Source organism: Nicotiana tabacum, chromosome 12 (assembly GCF_000715075.1).
Source record: "Nicotiana tabacum cultivar K326 chromosome 12, ASM71507v2, whole genome shotgun sequence".
NCBI lineage: Eukaryota > Viridiplantae > Streptophyta > Magnoliopsida > Solanales > Solanaceae > Nicotiana > Nicotiana tabacum.
Genome location: NC_134091.1, coordinates 41,538,403 through 41,557,780, shown reverse-complemented (window position 1 = coordinate 41,557,780; position 19,378 = coordinate 41,538,403). Strand labels below are relative to the sequence as shown.

Sequence of the window (19,378 nt, the reverse complement as noted above, 5' to 3'; positions counted from 1 at the left end):
CAAAGGGACTAATTTGGCAGAATATCCCCGTTTTGATTGAACTTAGCAAAATGTCCCTGCTTTTGACTTGTACACCATAGTTCTTCAATTTTAAAAGCTTGAAATTCTTGTTTTGGTGGTAAAAAATTGAAGTTAACGATCTATTATTGTTAAAATCATTTGAATGTTAATACTTTGTACTAAATTTTTAGTTCAAACATAAATTTGATGATTTATTGTAAAGATCTTAAAATTCTATTGTTGGACCTTAAAAAGTGTTGAAGAAGATAAAGTGAGTCTTTTTGATTTGGTATTATTTAATTAAAATGGTGATTGGAGATATTTATATTGGTATTTGGAAGTTTTGTTTTAAATTTGAGATCATTTGGAGCAGATTTAGGGTGGTTTAATCAAAATTAAAGTTGCAAATTCGAAGAAGACTTTGTTAAAACAACCTAGAAAAAGTATGTCAATCAAGTAAAGCAGAGTAAATATAGTATCAACTCTATTAACCCCGTAGAGAAATCTCTGAAAAGCAAAAGTATGACAATAAGGTAGACTTCGATGAACAACTAAACAAATAGGTAGAGTAATAATAACATCAACTCTGTTAATCCGGTAGAGAAATTTTGAAGAGCAAAAGTGTATTAATCAGGTAGACTTCGATGAACAATTTAATCCAATAGAAAAACTCCCGAAGAGTTGGGTCAGGGTTCATTTTTTAAATATCACCAATTTTAGGGACATTCGGCTGATACGAGCCCCTCGTGAGGCCATTCCTGTCAATCTCTCGAAAGTTTCAAACGGAGGCCCAACTTTTGTATAGAAATGGCATTAGGAGCCACTTTTAGCACTTCTATTTAAAACATATTGATTTCTGTCAACCTTAAAACTTCAGATTCGAGTTTGAAGTTAGTCTTTGTCAAAGACCAACGGATTTTGCGTTGAAATTTCTAATACTATAATGGTTTAAAATTTAATTTTGAGGCGGATATAATGGTTTGAAATTTAATTTTGAGGCGGATAAACTATAAAAACTTTGTAAATTTCAGCTATTTCTTGACTATTGGTCCTAAAAAGGGCTATTTGTGCAATCCGCCCAAATTTTGGCCAGCAAAGTAGAAAAACACAATAAATGGAGACCCGAAACCCATTTCGAATAACCGCTGTTTCTCCGGGCACCTGCGTTCGAACATTCTCCGGCGAACTTGAGTTGTTAGTTTATCCCTCTCTATTTTCTGTAGATTTAAATCCTAATCCCTTTTCGCAATCATTTTTAAGCTGAAATAATAGTTGTGAACTGTTCTGCAATGCACTGTGTAATTGTTTTCTGTAAGTTTTTCATTATTATTTGCTGCTATATCAGTCAATTTTCTGAAAACCTCGCCTACAGCATTGTCAGCACTTGGACTTATCAACAAAAAAAAGGAGGGAAAAAAGCATTTTCAGCACTTGTTATAATGTTTTGAGTTTGCAAATGTGTTCCTTTATTCTTATGAACAGCCTATTTCAATTTCCAATCATCTCAAATCAATTAATATTAAATACCTTTTAAATTCTACTCAGTTCATATAATTGAGGTTAATTTGTCAAAGAAACTTATCATAATAATATCCATAAAATCCAACTTCCTCCATCAGTACAGTTTTTGAGTTAAAGGTTAGTATGTAAGGAAACTTCGATTTTGTTTGGTTGCATAGTAGTATGTTAGAAATTAGTGAGTATTTATATAGCTGTCCGCAACTTGTTACTGACTGAGGTTTAGTTGCTGTTGTACTAGCAGTAAGTTAGAAAACTAGATTATTACTAAGCCAAAATCTTAATTTACATTACGAATGAATTGCAGTATTTGAAAACATAGATCTTTGCACATTTCTATGCGGATTATGTTTTTTTTTGTCACATATTTCAAATGTTTGTAAGGTCAACAGGATGAGTTTAATGTTAAAATCGTTGCGCTACCTGTGATCAATGCTAGTTTGAACAAGATTCTTTATTTATTTTTTGGATAGAATTGTGGAATTGGAGTAGTTTCTGGTTTCTGTTGTATATTTTAGTGGCGAATTTAGGTTTTGAGGCTATCACACTCTATTCCTTATTCATTTTATGGTATCTCTGGGTTTATCTTGGCAGATTGTGGTATAGAGTGCTCTATTTTGATTGGCATATTTCCAGGATACAGTGCTATAATTCTTTTATTCGTGATTTTCTGGATGGTGTTCCTTCATGGCATGCCCCTTGAGAAAAGCTATCGCAGTTTGCTCCATCTTCAGGAAAAGCTACTCTTCCATTGTTGATGTGGCTTCAAAGGCCAGTAGAGGGACCTGCAACAGAAGGTGTACTGTCTTCCCGAGAACAGAGTCCTCGATTTCATATGAAAACGCTAAACCTGGAAGTGAGCTGTTTCCTCGACAGTTCTGTTCAAGTAGAGAGCCAGAGACGTTATCTTGGGGTGTGTCATCTAACATTGTTTTGCTGGGAAAGCTTGAAAGCGCATTGAAGAATCACAACTTGGAGGAGGCTTGGGAAACCTACAAGGATTTCAAACGTCTTTATGGTTTTCCTGACCCCTCTCTTGTAGGTAGGCTGCTCACTGAGTTGTCGTACTCATCTGATTCTAGGTGGCTCCGAAAGGCATACAATATGGTAGATTCTATTCTGAAAGAGAAAAGGGAGTTACTACGTTCAGAGTTAATGACCAAGCTCTGCCTATCGTTGGCTAGAGCTCAAATGCCCGTTCAAGCATCATCAATTCTCAGGCTGATGTTGGATAAAAGAATTCTCCCACCAATTGACATGCTAGGGATGATAATATTTCACATGGTGAAGACTGAGAGTGGAATGATTCTGTCATCGAATATTTTGATCGAGATTTATGGTAGCTCTCAACAATTAACCACAAAGAAGTCAGCTTACGCCAAGATTAATAAGCATGATACACTTGTTTTTAATCTTGTTCTTGATGCTTGTGCAAGATTTAGATCATCCATTAAAGGCCATCAGATTATTGAGTTAATGGCTCAAGTTGGAGTGGCAGCCGATGCTCATACTATTTCAATTATTTGTTTGATTCAAGAGATGAATGGTATGCGAGATGAATTGAAGAAATTTAAGGAGCATATAGATCAGGTTTCAACAACATTGGTCCCCCACTATCGGCAATTCTATGAAAGTCTTCTGAGTTTGCATTTCAAGTTTAATGATATAAATGCTGCTTCTGATCTTGTACTGGATATTTATAAACTTCAAGAGTCTCATAACATGCATGGAGATGAGACACCACCACCTAAACCGTGCCTTGTCTCTATCGGCTCTGATCATCTAAGGATGGGATTGAAACTACGAATTTTTCCTCATTCATTATCAAGGGAGTCTGTTTTCAATGTGGGACATAATCAGGTGCTGGTTATGTATAAGAATGGGAAACTTGTCCTTAGCAACAAAGCGTTGGCCCGGCTTATTGTATGGTACAAGAGGGGTGGGAGAATTAATGAGCTGTCAAAGCTTCTCTGCAATATCCAGAGGAAAGGCTCATTTGAATCCAGCAGAATGTGCTCTGATGTGGTTGCTGCTTGCATTTGCATGGAGTGGCTTGAAACTGCTCATGATATTTTGGATGATTTGGATTCTGAAGGAAGTCAGCTAGGCACTAGTTCATACATGTCTCTGTTGACTGCATATCGCAATAAAAATAAGCTAAGGGAGGCAGAGGCACTACTAAAGCAATTAAGAAAATCAGGTGTTGTCATAAATGCATCTGATCCGTTGTTAACTCCTGCATTGTGTCAACTGGAAGATAAAAGCATCGCTAAGTTGAAAGAATTAGGCTCTATGGCAAAAGGGGAGTTGGCTTACCATATTGTTGAAGAAATGAGGGGAGAAGAAAACGAGGCTTCTTTTATGATGCACGAATTAAATTCTTCTATCTACTTCTTTATGAAGGCTCACATGGTCGAAGATGCCATAAGGGCATACCGAAAAATGCAGGCAATGAAGATCCATCCTACAGAGTCAACTTTCATGAATCTACTTAATGGGTATTCTTCTTTAGGGATGTATCGTGAAATTACAATCTTATGGGGAGATATTAAAAGGAACATGGAAAGTCGTAATAAGCTGAATACCAGGGATTTACACGAGTTCTTGTTGTTGAATTTTCTTCGAGGTGGTTATTTTCATAGGGTGATGGAGGTTATTGATTTTATGAAGGAGAATGGTATGTATTTGGACAAGTGGATGTATAGACGTGAGTTCTTGAAGTATCACAAGGGTCTTTACCGAAGGATGAAAGTATCTGATGCTACAAATGACGTACAAATTCAGAGGATTGAGCATGTGAGGCAATTTAGGAAACGGGTTGGCTTGGATTAAATTGCTTTAGGTATCAAATAATATTCTTCTTGCATGTTGGGGAACAAAAAAGAGCCGAGAAAATATTGAGTTATCCTTTGCCAAAATTTGGCAGGCTTCTCTCCATTTCGTCTACCTGAGAAGTGATGTACCCTACCCCATGGGGTCAGAGTTGCATTGTAAATTATGTATTTCAATCGAAGTCAAAATGCTTCCAGGAAAGGACATCTTTCTTTTTACTTGAACCATTGGCATATTGTATCTAATAGGTCAATGCTTCCAGGAAAGGACTTTGATTGAAATACATAATTGACAATGCAACTCTAACCCCATGAGGTGGGGTACATTCAGGCTTCTCTCCATTACCTGAGAAGTGTAGTGCCTTTAGGTTGGGGGTCAGTATTTTATGGTAAATTATGTATATCAATCAATATGCCCCTTGCCAGTCTTGAGTAGTTGTTTGAGCCCAAACAGATACTCCTATATGCTTTGAAATTGGAGATTTTTCATAGCTCCAATGTCTAATCCAAGCCTGTAGCTAGGTGTTGAGGAGCTAAAAGAAGTTGCAACGGAGATATCTGAACCACTGGGTATGTTAGCCAGAACTACCTGCCTCTATCTGTACATTCTCATTGCTATATTCAGATATTTGTATGTTTAGCTAATATTCAGTTTTCCTAGTTCCTTATCTGCAAAATAGGTGGCTGGCCATATGACAGTTGCTGTTTTTGAATTTGATGTCCTTGATCCATCATTGTGGTCATAATTACAATAAATGATCGAAGAGCACTTGTTGGGATACATCTTCATTATAGTGATGGAAGAAGGGATCTCAGTGCGCTTGGGAACTTTACTAATAGATGTCATCTATGTTTTAGTATACTGCACTTAATAACTTTATTCTGTTGGATTAGAATGGAAATGGCTAAATTTTTGGCATCTCCTTTTTTGAGAATGATAACATTTTATAAATATAAAACAGCACAAAGTTTGTGCTGCTAAAAGTGACAGAATACATCCCCAAAAAAGTAAAAGAATCCCCCGCTACAAAAACTTACAAGGATTCTATGATATCAAGTATGGAGTCACTATCATTTAAAGGGCATTCTTTACACCAAAAAAGAAAAAGTACTAAACAGTTCATTTTGATTTTCTGAATGAAGTTGCTAACATCCTCAAAACATCCGGAGTTCCTCTCGTTCTAGACTGACCACCAAATGCAGGCTGGGATCTTCTGCCACCATTTCTTCTGTCTGACCCCACCCGTCACACCAGCCCAGCATCTCAAGAGGTCGGATGTATCTTTTGGCATGACCCAGTTCATTCTGACAATACTTAGAAACATGTGCCACAGTTGAGAGGTAACAATGCAATGAAGAAAAAGGTGGGAGTTGTCTTCTGCTTTCTTTCCACAGAGATAGCATCTGGAGGTCAGTTGATATCCCCTTCTCTTAAGTTTTTCATCAGTCAAGCAAGCTTTTCTAGCCACCAACCATACAAATCATAGCACCTTTGTGGGTGCATGTACCTTCCAAATTTGTTTCCAAGGCCAACTCCTGTCAGAATGAACATTGCCTATTAGGCTTTTGTAAGCAGAATTCACCGAGAAATATCTGGTGCTTGACCCCTTCCATACCAAAGAGTCCTCGCAATTTGAGAGGCCTTGCAGTTGGTCAATTTAGTTTATCAGTGTAGCAACTCTATCCACTTCCCAATCATTCAGCAGTCTTCGAAAGTTCAAATTACATCCCTGTTGTCCCCTTATTTCTTCCACCTTGGCATGAGGATTTGAAGCTAACAAATTTAGATCAGGATATTGGTCTTTTAGAGGACCATGTCCTGTCCAGTTGTCATTCCAAAAAGCAGCCTTCCTACCATTTCCTAGCTTGACTTCAGTGTTCTGGAGGAAAATAGGCCACAGATTCCTAATTGCCTTCCAGTTACTAACCCCATAAGAGGAAGTAACTCTCTTAGTACACCATTGGGAGTCTTGACCATATTTTGCTTCTATTACTTTTCTCCATAAAGCCTGCTGCTCATGGTTGTATCTCCAGAGCCACTTAAATAGTAAGCTTCTATTATGTAGTCTCAGATTTCTGATACCCAAGCCACCATTAACTTTGCTTGAGATGACATTCTTCCACTTCACTAGGTGAAAAGCTTTTGTTTCCTTGTTACCTTGCCAGATAAATTTTCTTCCGATAGTATCCATTCTCTTTTCCACCTTAGTTGGTAAAGGGAACAGAGACATCACATATGTTGGTATAGAGTCTAACACACTGTTTACTAGCACCACTCTGCCACCAAGCGAAAGATATTGAGTTTTCCACTTTACCATTCTCTTTTCACTTCTTTCAATTACCCCATCCCATATTTCCAATGCTTTATTTTTAGCCCCCAAAGTCATACCCAGGTAGGTAGTTGGTAGGCTGCCAATTTCACAAGCCAGAGTTCCAGCTAATATGTGCATATGAGACACCACATTAATGACGAAGAGCTGACTTTTCGTCCAATTGACATGGAGCCCAGAAGTTGCTTCAAACACAATTAAAATCAGTCTGATGTGCCTCAGTTGATCAACCTCAGCGTCACACAAAATCAAAGAGTCATTTGCGTGTGGCAAATGGCAAATATCCATCACAGAGTCAGGTTTGTTGGATACCTTGAATCCCTTAATCCGACCATTTACCTTTGCCCTTTTTATCATACAATTTAGACCTTCCATGACTAAGATAAACAAAAAAAGGGAGAGAGGGTCGCCTTGCCTAAGGCCTCTCTGCGAGGGAAAGAAACCTTCAGGTGAGCCATTAATCAAAATAGAAAACCTGACAAAGCTAATGCAGAACAATATCCATTTCAGCCATTTGCTCTCGAATCCCATGTCCTTCATTATTTTGATTAGAAAGTTTCAATTGACATGATCAAAAGCTTTCTCTAAATCAAGTTTACATAGGATTCCGGGTTTTTTCCCCTTCTGTCTAGAATTCACACATTCATTTACTATTAGAGCTGCATCTACAATCTGTCTTCCCTTGATAAATGCCATCTGTTGTTTATCCACTAGCTTGTACATTACACACTTGAGCCTTTCTGTTAACATCTTAGAAATAATTTTGTACACACTCCCAATTAGGCTGATAGGTTTGAAGTCCCTCAACTCCTTGGCTCCTTTCTTCTTTGGAATTCATGCAATGTAGGTTGCATTAATGCTTTTTTCAAAGAATTCCTTTGAATGAAAATTCTCAATAGTTTTCATGATGTCTTCCTTCACTACTGCCCAGCATTTTTGAAAGAATCCCATAGAGTAGCCATCAGGCCCTGGTGCCTTGTCAGAGGCACAAATTCTAATAGCAGCCAGAACTTCCTCTTCCTCAAAAGGTTTTTGTAGACATATAGCCTCCTCATCAGTCAATTTTGGGCAGTCAAGATAGTTGAAATCTGGTCTCCATGTCTTAGTTTCAGTGTAGAGGTTGGTATAATACTGCAGAATTTCATCTTTGATAACCTCTGGGTCAGAAACCTGCTCTCCATTGATCTCGAGTTTGTCCAAGTTGTTGGCTCTCTTATGTGAATTTGCCATTCTGTGGAAGAATCTTGTGTTCTTATCTCCCTCTTTTAGCCATAGTATTCTGGACCTTTTCCTCCGAGCAGTCTCCTCAAACTGACATCTCCTCAAATTCCATCTCTAAGCTTGTCTTGAGAACAAGTTCATCTTCAGTCAAGTTCCTCTGCTCCTGTAACCTGTCTAGGCTTTGAACTTCATTCAAATTTTCTATTTTTCGGTTCTCCAAACTGTCATAGTTGTTAAGATTCTACTCTTTTAGTTTCCCTTTCAACATTTTTAGCTTAACTGCTAAAATGTAGTCTGGTGCATCTGTGACGTCAAATGAGCTCCACCATCCATTAACCATCTCAGAGAAACCTTCTACTTCCGGCCACCAGTTTTTGAATTTGAAGTAAGATTTTTTCTACTCCCATTCTCCACATTGCAGCACGACAGGTAGATGATCAGAGTCTAGCCTAGGCAATAAGGACTGCTTGATGTTGCTAAATTCTTCATCCTATTCAGTCGTTATCAAAAATCTATCTATTCTTGACGCTGCAATATGATTATTTCCTTTGTACCATGTATAAATACCTCCTGCCGGTGGAAGATCAATCAGTTCTAGTTCCCCTATCATGTCTGAGAACTCCTGCATAGCACTATTGTATCTCCCCCTACTTCTTCTTTCTTGTGTGTATCTGGTGGTGTTAAAATCGCCACAAACCACCCATGGACCCTCGCATACCCCCCTGTAAGCTGCTAATTCCCACCAAAGATCCTGCCTTTCTTTTCTGCTATTTGATCCGTACACCCCTGTGATAAACCATGTAAAGTTTTGAGAAACAGAGCATAGTTTGCAAGATATGCTCTGTGTCCCGTAACCTTCTACTGGCCCTTCCCAAACCCTCTTGTCTCACAGTAGTAAAATCCTCCCACTTCTCCCGTTAGACTCTAGACAAGCCCAATCAACCCATCTTCTCCCCCATAATTGTTTAACTTCCCTTGTCATGTCCCCTTCCAGCTTTGTCTCTTGTAAGCAATAGACATCAACATTCCATTTATGAACAAGTGCTTTCACAACCCTTCTTTTTCTCCTCTTATTCAATCCCCTAACATTCCACGATATAATTTTGACCTTCATTGGATAACAGTGATGATGTTTTTCCCCCCGCTCCTCGATCCACTCTCCTTGAACTTCATCCTAATTTTCAGGTTGTTAACTTCTCTATTGATTTTTGGCTTTGGTGTATCACAGATTGCAAGTGTCTCCTCTACTCTGTTCTGCAGTCTTCTTTTGTCAATTTTCAAGAATAAAGAAAGAGCCTCCCATTCGCAGCCGTGGAAATCAACCCCTTATTGTTTGCTCATCTTGATAACGTTCTTATGTACCCATAAGGGTGCATCTTCTTCAGCCATCTGATTTTTTATGTCTAAAGGTATGACCTCTTCTTCCTCCCAACATTGTGTGCCATCGTACAGTAGAGGTTGGTATTTATTTTGTACTTGTACCGGTTGATTCTCCAAACATAATTCCTCTTCCTAGTTAGTAACATAATCATCGTGTTGTGTCTCATGCATAGAGCTCTGAATTTGGACAGGTCTTGATGAGCTTTCCCTCTTAGATATGTATTCAGCAGGTGTTAACTTTGAAGTCATCGAACATATTGATAAGAGCGATGAGTTCGCTTCAATTTCAAGACCTATTGGATCGGGTCTTGGTCCAACTGGATATGGGCCTTCATCTGATGCATATAAAATGTTATCAAAACATTTTGGGTCTTCCACAGAAGCAAGAGGAATAATATCAAGACCTATTGGGCTATCAACTTCTTTTAAAATTTGGGCCCCTTGAGGGAGGCCCAATAGTGTGCTTTCCTTTTCCTTATTTCCTCCAAGACCAGAAGTTTGCCCCACTTCAAAAGATGGTGTGATACAGCTGTCCTTTTTTTTGAATTATATGAAACTTATTGGCTTCCATGTGCTCTGCCTTGTCAGTCCCAGCTACCGCAGACCTAGAGTGACTTTTTAAGGTCTTTGTGCTATTAACATCATTCATCGATATTCGCTGGGTTTTAACTGCCACCGGATGTTCGCTCCACAGCGGCAATTGGAAGATTAAACTGTCGTTCTCCACCTCTACTTCCTCCGGAATAATTGCTGGTGGCCCTTTGACTTTGATACGAGCCCAACGGAGGTGGTTTTTAAGTTATGTTTCCTCTTCTGTCTCAATCCAACCTCCGCATTTATCACCAATGGCTTTCATGATGTCAGCAGACCAGAGATATAGAGAAAGGCCGAATATTCTGACCCAAACCCAAGCAGGTTTAATTTCTGCTGGAACACAAGCCGTCGTTGGAGTCCACCATTTCAGATTCAATATTGCTTTCCCCCATCTCCACGTGCCTTCTAATACTTCTTCCGCCATTCGTCTGGTTGGAAACTCGAACAAGAACTGACATCCATTCAACTCGTATACCCCAATAGCATTGCTCCACTTGTTGCTGATCCATTTTCGGACTTCGTTTCTAGTGGGAATTTCGTCAAGCTCCTTGGAGAATCTGCCAACCAAACACCTGCTCAAGAGTTTATCATCCGAGATTTTTGTCCCCTGTATTTTAATAATGCCCTCCTCAGTTTGATTGATTATCTGGGCCCCATTCATTTTGGACCATTTGCATTCACGAGTTGTATGAGCATAGGTGTTTTGTAATAAAGGCATCTGTGGATCTGTAATAACTGCTCTTCTATTCATGAAATTCTTTATTTTAATAGCTAGCTCTCCCCATCCCACATTAAAGGCCTTTTCTGGGATAATAATGACTGATCGGTTAGTTCCATGCACTGCTATAAGGCTGATAAATCTGCCATATACGTTGTATTTTTGTGTGCAATAAAAGGTGATGATATTGTCTCTGATGTTCCATCTGTTGTACGTGTTTCCCCTTCTCCTTGACGCTTTCTGCAGTACTTCACTAACCCATGAAAGTGCCTTCCCACTTAAGGTCATTCTTCTAAGCAGCTGGTTTCTTCTCTCCACCCATTCAAACCAAGCTTCTGGTGCTGTTTGATTCTCTGTGATGTCGTATGTTTTGTCCCCCGCCCTGAAATAGATTCTGTTCTCCATAATGCTATTATAATTTATAAACTAGTTTTTACTCAATCATCTGTGATTGGGAAAAAACTCAGTTTTTCCGGTGGCAAAAGTCGTCGGAAAGACTAAGTACAGATTTGAAGATTGGATACCTAGGAACCTGTGCCTGAGAGCATTTTTGACAAAGGACTATTACCACAAAACCCTATAAATTAAAATGTCATTGTACAAGGATTTTTGGCATCTGCTATAGATCAACTTTTCTTGGTGGAGATCTTTGATCTCACTAATTGGATGACCTATAAACTTTCTTATGGATCTCTGTCTACTTGTATTTCTTGGTGATTATTAGAACCCTTTGGCTAATGGTTTTGTACTTCTTCGTTCTCTCACCCCTTCCCACTTTTTTCCCATTTGCAGGCAGAAGACTTAAAAGAGGCTTAGCCTCCAACAGTTCTCCCCAGTCATGTCCAAGCCAAGTGTGAGTTTCAGTGCCAGTTGATCTTGAACTAACTACTTCATATTGAGATCTCTCTCTGCCGACTGCCATAGGCACCAACTTTATTTGTCCTGGGAAGTATATAAGATAGGATGGGATAAAAATTATTCCTAATGCAGTACTTCTGAACCACTTTTGCCCTCATCATAATAGACCGACAACAGATTTCGTTGTCCTTGCCTACAAAATGCTACAGTTTCTTGTATGGGAAAGTTACTAGTTTTCCAGAATAGCTTATGAAACGTTAAAATTGTAAAGATAGGCCTCATTCTGGTGCAGTAGTATTGTTCGCTGTGTGAAGAGGACTTCTCTTCATATAGGTTAACGTAATGTTAAAGTTCTCCAGTGCATCAGCTGAGGTACTAACAAAAAGATCCCCTATTACTGGATGCAACATAATAGAAATACAGACTGCAGCTTCATTCTATGCGTACCTGTCATAAAATATTGTTGAAATTGTATTTTCTTATGCGTCCAATTGTGAGCAGAACACTCTATTTCTCTTTTCACATCCTCATAAGATCTTTTTAAAGAAAAAGAAACAAGCGTAACAGCATAAACCTTGGAGGTATAGTCCAACTTGTAACCAAAACAAGCTTTTTCGTACTATTTTAAAAGAGAAGAAAACGAAATAAGACAAAAAAAGGATACACCGTGCTAACTAGTAGAAATTGAAAACGTAAGAACCCCAAGTAATCTACTGAAATGTGATGAGTTTGCTAAAAGTATTCTATGTCACCATTTGGGTACAAACACTCGCAGCTTGGAGTCGGATTAAAGTTGCCAAATGACCTGCGAATCATCTGGAATAAGCAAATACTTAAGGCCATACGTGCACAAAGATTCATTCAACTAGGGCATCTCAGCCTCGAATGATTTTCTTTTTGAAACGAAATCCTTCAGAAAACACACAGACAACAGGATTGAACACATCATACGTTGCCAAATAACAAGAGCTATATGATAACAAAATTCAATCACATGGAACGTCTAATCCTTCAAATATAACATAAACTAACATCAATTCCTACACAACTGCTCTAACCACAACTAACAGTACTACAGTAAAACTCATGCGGTTAAAACGCTTTTCAGATATTACAACGCATCAAGCTTTTGCTTCGGGTTCTGTGCTTGGAGGCACTGCTGCCTTAGGTTCATTATGTGCACTATCTTCTTCCTCCTTGACTTCTTCTTCCTCGGTGTCACTGTCATCGTCTCCTGCAGAAACAATGTGAACTTACAAAAGACAAGAACAGAACACAATTTACAACTGACAAATCAAACGGAGAGCAGAAGATTTGAAGCTGAAAATACGGGATGGACTGTTGCTGGGTAACCAAAGCTGACTTACCCTCGGGCACATCAGCATCAAAATCACTAGGACCTCCTCCCATGTTGAGTTTCTGAGAGAATAATAATAAAGGGGTCAAGTTAAAACTTCGGCATAAATATAGACGAAAATAAACTTTGCTGGCTATAATATCTCTAGAGCTGCTTACCGAAAAGTCAATGTCACCAAAATCCATATCTGTCCCAGCTGAAATATTAGTATCATGGTTAGCAAATATACATACCAAGTGGTTAATATCAACAGTATAGCATATTCCTAGTGACATTATACTTACGTTTAGTGTCCTCTTCATCTTCATCAACCCATTTGTCCCAGTCAACTTTCAAAAATACTGGACGTACACCTTCCTGCTTTATCAGTCTGCTCCACCACTTGTCTTCTGCCTTCTTCACAAGATACACGATACTTCTGGAAGTAGTACTAGTTTTGCTCTCCTGAATGAACATTTTACAGTAAAAGTAACATTATTTTTTTAGTTGTTACAGTAAAATTTACATTAATTCTCACATGCAGATGTGAACTGAGGGAGCTTCACTTACATCAACATTAATTTTATCAAAGAGATCGAGATCCACTTCATACGGTACATTATCAGCTCCTGCAATTGCAGAAAAGAAGAATTTTCCTTCTGGTTCCAGTTTCAGCTTCACATTCTTGGCATCCGGCAACTCCACCGTGATAAACAGCTTGTCGGACCTCTGGGCCCACTTGACAGCAGGGTGTCGGCTAAGATAGAGAAGCAGAAAACAAATGGATCTCAACCAAGTCACACAATAACAACCATTCAAGACAAAATCAGGAAAAGCAAACAATTGGATGTCTCCAATTACAAAAAATTCCAGACTTCCAGGCAACTTGAGATTTGTATAATCAGTCGGAGAACTCATAAATGATATTTCAAGAAGAGGAATTTTGAGGAAGGTAAGTGAACAAATTATCCCGTGTATAATTGTCTCCTTTGTCATTTTTACCTGCGTCTGATTATCCCACTATATGCGGGGAATAAGAACTTGGAGCATGATACGTAACGGTAGATCCCGAATTGCTATATTAATTACATGCAGAAGTTAAAAAAAAATAAAAAAATAAAAAATTCAAGCAAGCACCAGATGAAGCTCTCCATATGCAATTACGAATAAATGAGGTGCAACGGTTCAATAAGAGCCCAACTTGACATAGGGCCAACAATATGAGATGAAGGTGGAGACTCCACCATATTTCATGTTTGAACAGCTGGTGATGAGCATAGTGATGGGTGCACAAGAGCACCATGATAGATTATTGTGGAATACAAACTGAAACACTCCATAGTCCATAGAGAAACTGCAGCTTGATATTGAAACTTTATCAACTAAAAAATTTCTTCCACTTACACCCCCTTGCATGTCAAACCACTGATGTCTCCAACATCCAAAGGTAACGAGATGAGATGTACAAAGTTAGGCACCAAAACTGTAAAGCAGAACGAACCTGATGCTCACCCCAAATTTAACATCCTCAACCTTTTGGCACTTCCCTTGTATGAAGGTCTAAACAAAGTTGACCCAAAATCAACTACACCACTTATACTGCCAACAGAAAGGCCATCTTCCTGAGGTTGCGTTATTAGTTGGCAATTGATAAGTGGTATTTGGAGCATAGCAGACAATATCGTACAAAGTGAATTATGTACTATACGCAGTTGGAGAAGAGAAACACAAAGAACGGAATATTTCTGCCCTGATCTTCAGTGTGATCCTATGGAAGGACAGAAATAAGGGTGCTTTTGAAGGAATAGAGACTAGCATGAACATTTGAGGAATGAATTCTTGTTTTTGGTCAACTTTTGGAGCACCCATGAGATTATTAGGTACCTTTGGGAATGTATTTCATACTTTTTGGTATACCGCTCACAGATGGCCGTTTCTCAAAATATATAAAGATATTAACCTTATTTAAATTTTTAAAAAAAGAACAACAAAAGGTTTGCTTCTACTCCAGAAGTTTGTATCTAAAGGAATAAGACATAAATACCAAAATAGTGCCTTGATTAGATTTATTTTGACACATAAGTTGGTCACTTTTAGTTCATAACTAAAAAAAAACTTGGATAAACATCATAAAAGAACACAACTAACAATAAAGCTACACGTCCTATGATAGGGAACAAAAAGAAAACAGAGAAAAGCTAAGCAAGTATTCCTTTGCAACCTCATTATAAAGCCATTGACCGGAACCTAAATAAATTTTGAAGGCATTTTCCAAAGCACTAATGGCCAGGAAATGTAGTTGATTTGAGATACATTGTGCTTGGGTATAGTGCAGATGCCAAAGCATCAATGCTTATTTGTTTAGTGGAGACATTATTGAGCAAGAATGTCTGCAAGCACCCAAAAACTCTGTAGGTTCGGATCTTATAGTATTTTCTTATTTATTACATGTGTCTACTATTTAAGCAGAATATTTGACTTTTCACGTTCACGTTCACGGGAGGAGACGCACAGAGCATGTGTCATCATTATATCTCTACAACAATCAGTTGGACGCCTGCATGATTACATCTCAAGAAAATTCCGTATGGCATTTATGGTTCCTATTTCCTAAATAATCTCGTCTTACTGCAATCAGTAAGACAGAAATTGGTCTCCAAAAACAAGAGTAGATATACCATATCTATATTTAGTACTCACCGCTCACCAGAGACCTTCCTTTCCCCTTCCTTTATCCCGGCCATCCCCAAAACGAAAAAAGAAAAAGAAAAAAAAAGAGATAGATAAATTGCTGCACGTATATCATTTAAATTCAAAAAATGACAAAAACAGACTAATTACAAAAAGCAATGTGAGTAGATTAGTTTCTAACAGACTAGAAATAAATGAAATATGATTCCGGGGGGGGGGGGGGGGGGGGTTGAGGAGCAACATAAAAATATTCAAATACAAATTTCTTTTCGTTAAAGTTCAAATACAAAACTCTAAATCCTAGGGTTTGATTTAAGCATTTCGAGTGAAAACTTGAAAACACCCAAAAACCTTCTAGTATGTACGACTCTTATGCAATGGGTGAAAAAAAACTGTAGAAACAGAGATTATAGCCCAGTACACAAAGGAAGATAAATACATGTAGTAAAACGCAAAGGAAAAGGAAGATTGAAGAACATACCTCATGTTTAGAGTCTTTTACAGAGGGGAAAATTAAGCGACTGATAGAGATAACTGCGTTAAGAAAGACAAATGGCAGTTGGTTTGGTATATATATATATCTATAATGGAGGGGGAAAAAGGAGGCGCTACTGGAAATGTCTAGATGCTTCTGGGCCTGGATTCTGTGAATTTACTGAAGGGATTCAAACTTTTTCTTCCTTTTTTGAAAAAAATGTTAAATAGGATGAATTTTGTAAATAAATACATATAGGTAACTTTTTTAACCCACCTAAGTAGTCATGTAACAACAACAAAAACAACAATCTAATATAATCCCACTAGTGGGGTCTAGGGAGGGTAGTGTGTACGCAGACCTTACCCTTACCCTAGAGTAGAGAGCTATTTCCAAATGACCATCGGCATCTTTCCCTCCAAGAACTCCCCACCTTGCTCTTGGGGTAACTCGAACTCACAACCTCTTGGTTGGAAGTGGAGGGTGCTTACCATCAGAGCAACCCACATTGTAAAAGCTTCTTTTTTGTACTACTATTCAATTTCGATACTTACCTTCGTGTATAGAGCCTAATAAAAACGGAAATATTTTCTATTAGTATAAACTAGTTTTAGGATATGTGTGTTGCACGTGTGTATAATGTCTATCAATTAAAAGTATATACATTGACGTTAAAATAAAATGTAATATTTGTTTAAACATTGAAAATATTTTTTTCTCACACTAACATAGTAATTGTATTCAATTGAATTTAGTTATACATTATTTTTGTAGTTATACATGTAACAACCCAACTTGTCGTTTTAAGAATTAACGCTCCGTTCAACGACTTAAGGTCTCGAGCAGTTTCGTAATATGTATTATAACCCGCGTGTGTAGTCGAGTTTGATTTTCGGAAGATTCAGAATTTAATTTGAAAGAACAATTCTCATTTTGAAGCTTAAATGAAAATAGTTGACCGGAGAGTTGACTTTTGAGCAAACGACCCCGGAATAGAAATTTTGATGACGTCAATAGATTCGTATGGTGATTTTGAACTTAGGCGTGTGTCCGAATTTGGATTTGGAAGTCCGTAGGACAATTCAACGCATTTTGGCAAAAGTTGGAAAATAGAAGATTTTTGAAAAGTTCGACCGAAGGTTGAATTTTTGATAACGAGGTCGGATTTCGATTCCGAAAATTGAAACAATTTCATTACATCATTTATGACTTGTGTGCAAAATTTGAAGTCATTACAGATTGATTTGATATGTTTTGGCGCAAAATATAGAAGTTGGAAGATTTGAAAAACTCATAATTCGATTCGATGCGCGTTTCGTAATTTCGGCGTTGTTTGGCATGGTTTGAAGCCTCGACTAAGTTCGTATTGTATTTTGGGACATGTTAGAATATTTGGTTAAGGTCCCGAGGGCCTCGGGTAGATTTCGGAAGGTTAACGGATCAATTCGGACTTGAAGAAAAGATGTTGGAATTTTTGGGCACCAGCTGATGCTTTCGCTTCTGCGGAAGCTTCATCGCAGGAGCTACTGGAAAGGGAGATGGGCAAAGGCTGGCTTGAACTCGCATAAGCGGACATTTCTACGCACCTGTGCGATCGTAGAAGCGCAAGTAAGAACGCAGAAGCGAAGCTGGTAGCTTGCTGGTTTTCTCGCAAAAGTGTGGAGGCAGCGCAGAAGCGTGAACAGTGCTCGCAGAAGCGAGCACGCAGGTGCGACAAATCTGCCCACAGATGCGAAACTGGGCAGAAACATTAAGGACCAAAAATGGTCATTTTGCCTTTTTCGATTGAGATTTTGGAGCTCGGGTTTTGGGCGATTTTGGAGGAGTTTTTCATGACTTTGACTTGAGTAAGTGTCATATATACGAAAATTATTATATTTCATAAATCCATGGTTATATTCATGGTTTAATTCGGATTTAAATGGAAGAAATCAATATTTTTGAAAAACTTTTCAAGAACGAAAGTTTAAGATTTAGAGATCGAGTTGTTATCGGAATTTGATAAAATTGGTATAGTTGAACTCGTATCGGAATGGGTGTTTGGATTTTGTGAAAATTATGTCGGGTTCCGAGAGACGGGCCCCGCGTTAACTTTGGTTGACTTTTTAGAATAAAATTTTAAGTCGACGTTTTAAGAGGTATAGTTCACCTACCTCCAGTGGCACAGCTACCAAGGATGCCCAAGGATTTTCAGGAAAAACAAATGTCACCATATTCTCCGCACCATGGGTATTATAGAAGTGAGTATAGTTGCCTTTACTACATTTCAGTTGTCATGAGCACGTATCAGTGGTGGCAAGTTTATGAAGAAGGTAGACCAGCCGGTGCAATGCCACCAACTTGGGCTCAATTTTCGGAGATGTCTTTGAAAGAGTTTGTTCCCTAGACTCTCCGGGATGCGTGGCGCACAGAGTTTGAACGGTTGCGCCAGGGCACTATGACGATGTCAGAATATGCTATCAGGTTCAGTGAGTTATCCCGCCATGCACCTATCTTGGTTACTACGGTTAGAGAGCGAGTCCGCAGATTCATTAAAGGGCTCGATTATGATTTTAAAATATGTATGGCTCAAGAGTTGCAGACTGACATTCCATTTCAGCAAGTAGTAGAGACTATCAGAATGTTAGAATGTGTTCGAAGTGAGGAAAAGGAGTCTAAGGAGGCCAAAAGGTCTCGAAACTTTGGAGGATTCAGTGGATTCTACTTTGCAGCTATGACTCATTATGACGGAAGCTCGGGCAGTCGTTCATCCTAGTCTGCAATTCAGAGTACTCGTACTGCTCTAGTTCATACTTTTAGTGCACCACATGGGCACAAACTCAGTACGAGAAGCCGCGACCTCGGAGGGGATATTATGAGTGTGGTGATACCAGGCACATCATGAGAGATTGTCCCGGACTTGGGAGAGGCGAATTTCATCAAAACACTCGGGCTACATGCTTTATTCCAGTTAATACCCCACGTGTACAACCAGTTAGGGGTGGAGGACAGGCGGGTAGAGGGCGCCCAAGAGGGGGAGGCCCGACCCGTTGATATAGGTGCTATGAATTGGCTGAGGCCGATACACCAAATGATGTCGTTATAGGTATGAATTAATTTATATTAAAAGGAGCACTATTCTTATTTTGATTCGATTATCGAGGTGGGAACTCCTTTCATGCTCCTTATATGGTGGATTTGTGAATTTGTACTCCACTTTCGTGTTTATCCCTGTTGGGAGACTTGATGGTGTTAGCCGTGTTTATCATTTTTGTTTTGTACATTATTGTGGGCTATGAGTCCAAAAGGTGATTTCGTGATAATTGATTACAATTTTATGAATTATATGCCATACCGGTATGGGGGTTCATTATGTGTTGTGAAAACTGTTTACGGAATTTATTAGAAAGAATAAAGAAAGGGAATGGAAAATTTCAGTTGGCACAA

The 19,378-nt window shown here is 38.6% G+C and overlaps 2 protein-coding genes across 7 annotated transcripts; one reads left to right on the top strand and one right to left on the bottom strand.

Annotated features, from left to right (window-relative positions):
* Positions 1–896: 896 nt before the first annotated feature.
* Positions 897–11,651, top strand: LOC107793602 (pentatricopeptide repeat-containing protein At4g17616). Of its 2 annotated transcripts, XM_075226394.1 has the most exons (4): positions 897–1,194; positions 2,113–4,494; positions 4,666–4,919; positions 11,385–11,651. In XM_075226394.1, the coding sequence occupies exon 2, from the start codon at positions 2,206–2,208 to the stop codon at positions 4,348–4,350; it is 2,145 nt and encodes a 714-aa protein (XP_075082495.1). In that variant the 5' UTR covers positions 897–1,194; positions 2,113–2,205; the 3' UTR covers positions 4,351–4,494; positions 4,666–4,919; positions 11,385–11,651. The 2 variants fall into 2 exon arrangements, with proteins under 2 accessions (XP_075082495.1, XP_016471474.1); XM_016615988.2 differs by having other exon boundaries at positions 2,113–4,919.
* Positions 11,652–12,402: 751 nt separating this feature from the next.
* Positions 12,403–16,118, bottom strand: LOC107793601 (co-chaperone protein p23-1). Of its 5 annotated transcripts, none has more exons than XM_016615986.2 (6): positions 15,959–16,118; positions 13,357–13,543; positions 13,092–13,251; positions 12,966–13,003; positions 12,818–12,869; positions 12,403–12,702 (listed from the first exon to the last, which is right to left on the bottom strand). In XM_016615986.2, exons 1-6 carry the CDS (start codon positions 15,961–15,963, stop codon positions 12,572–12,574), a joined length of 573 nt encoding a protein of 190 aa, XP_016471472.1. In that variant the 5' UTR covers positions 15,964–16,118; the 3' UTR covers positions 12,403–12,571. The 5 variants fall into 5 exon arrangements, with proteins under 5 accessions (XP_016471472.1, XP_016471473.1, XP_075082499.1 ...); XM_016615987.2 differs by having other exon boundaries at positions 12,403–12,684; XM_075226398.1 differs by lacking the exon at positions 15,959–16,118 and adding an exon at positions 15,487–15,685.
* Positions 16,119–19,378: the final 3,260 nt, after the last annotated feature.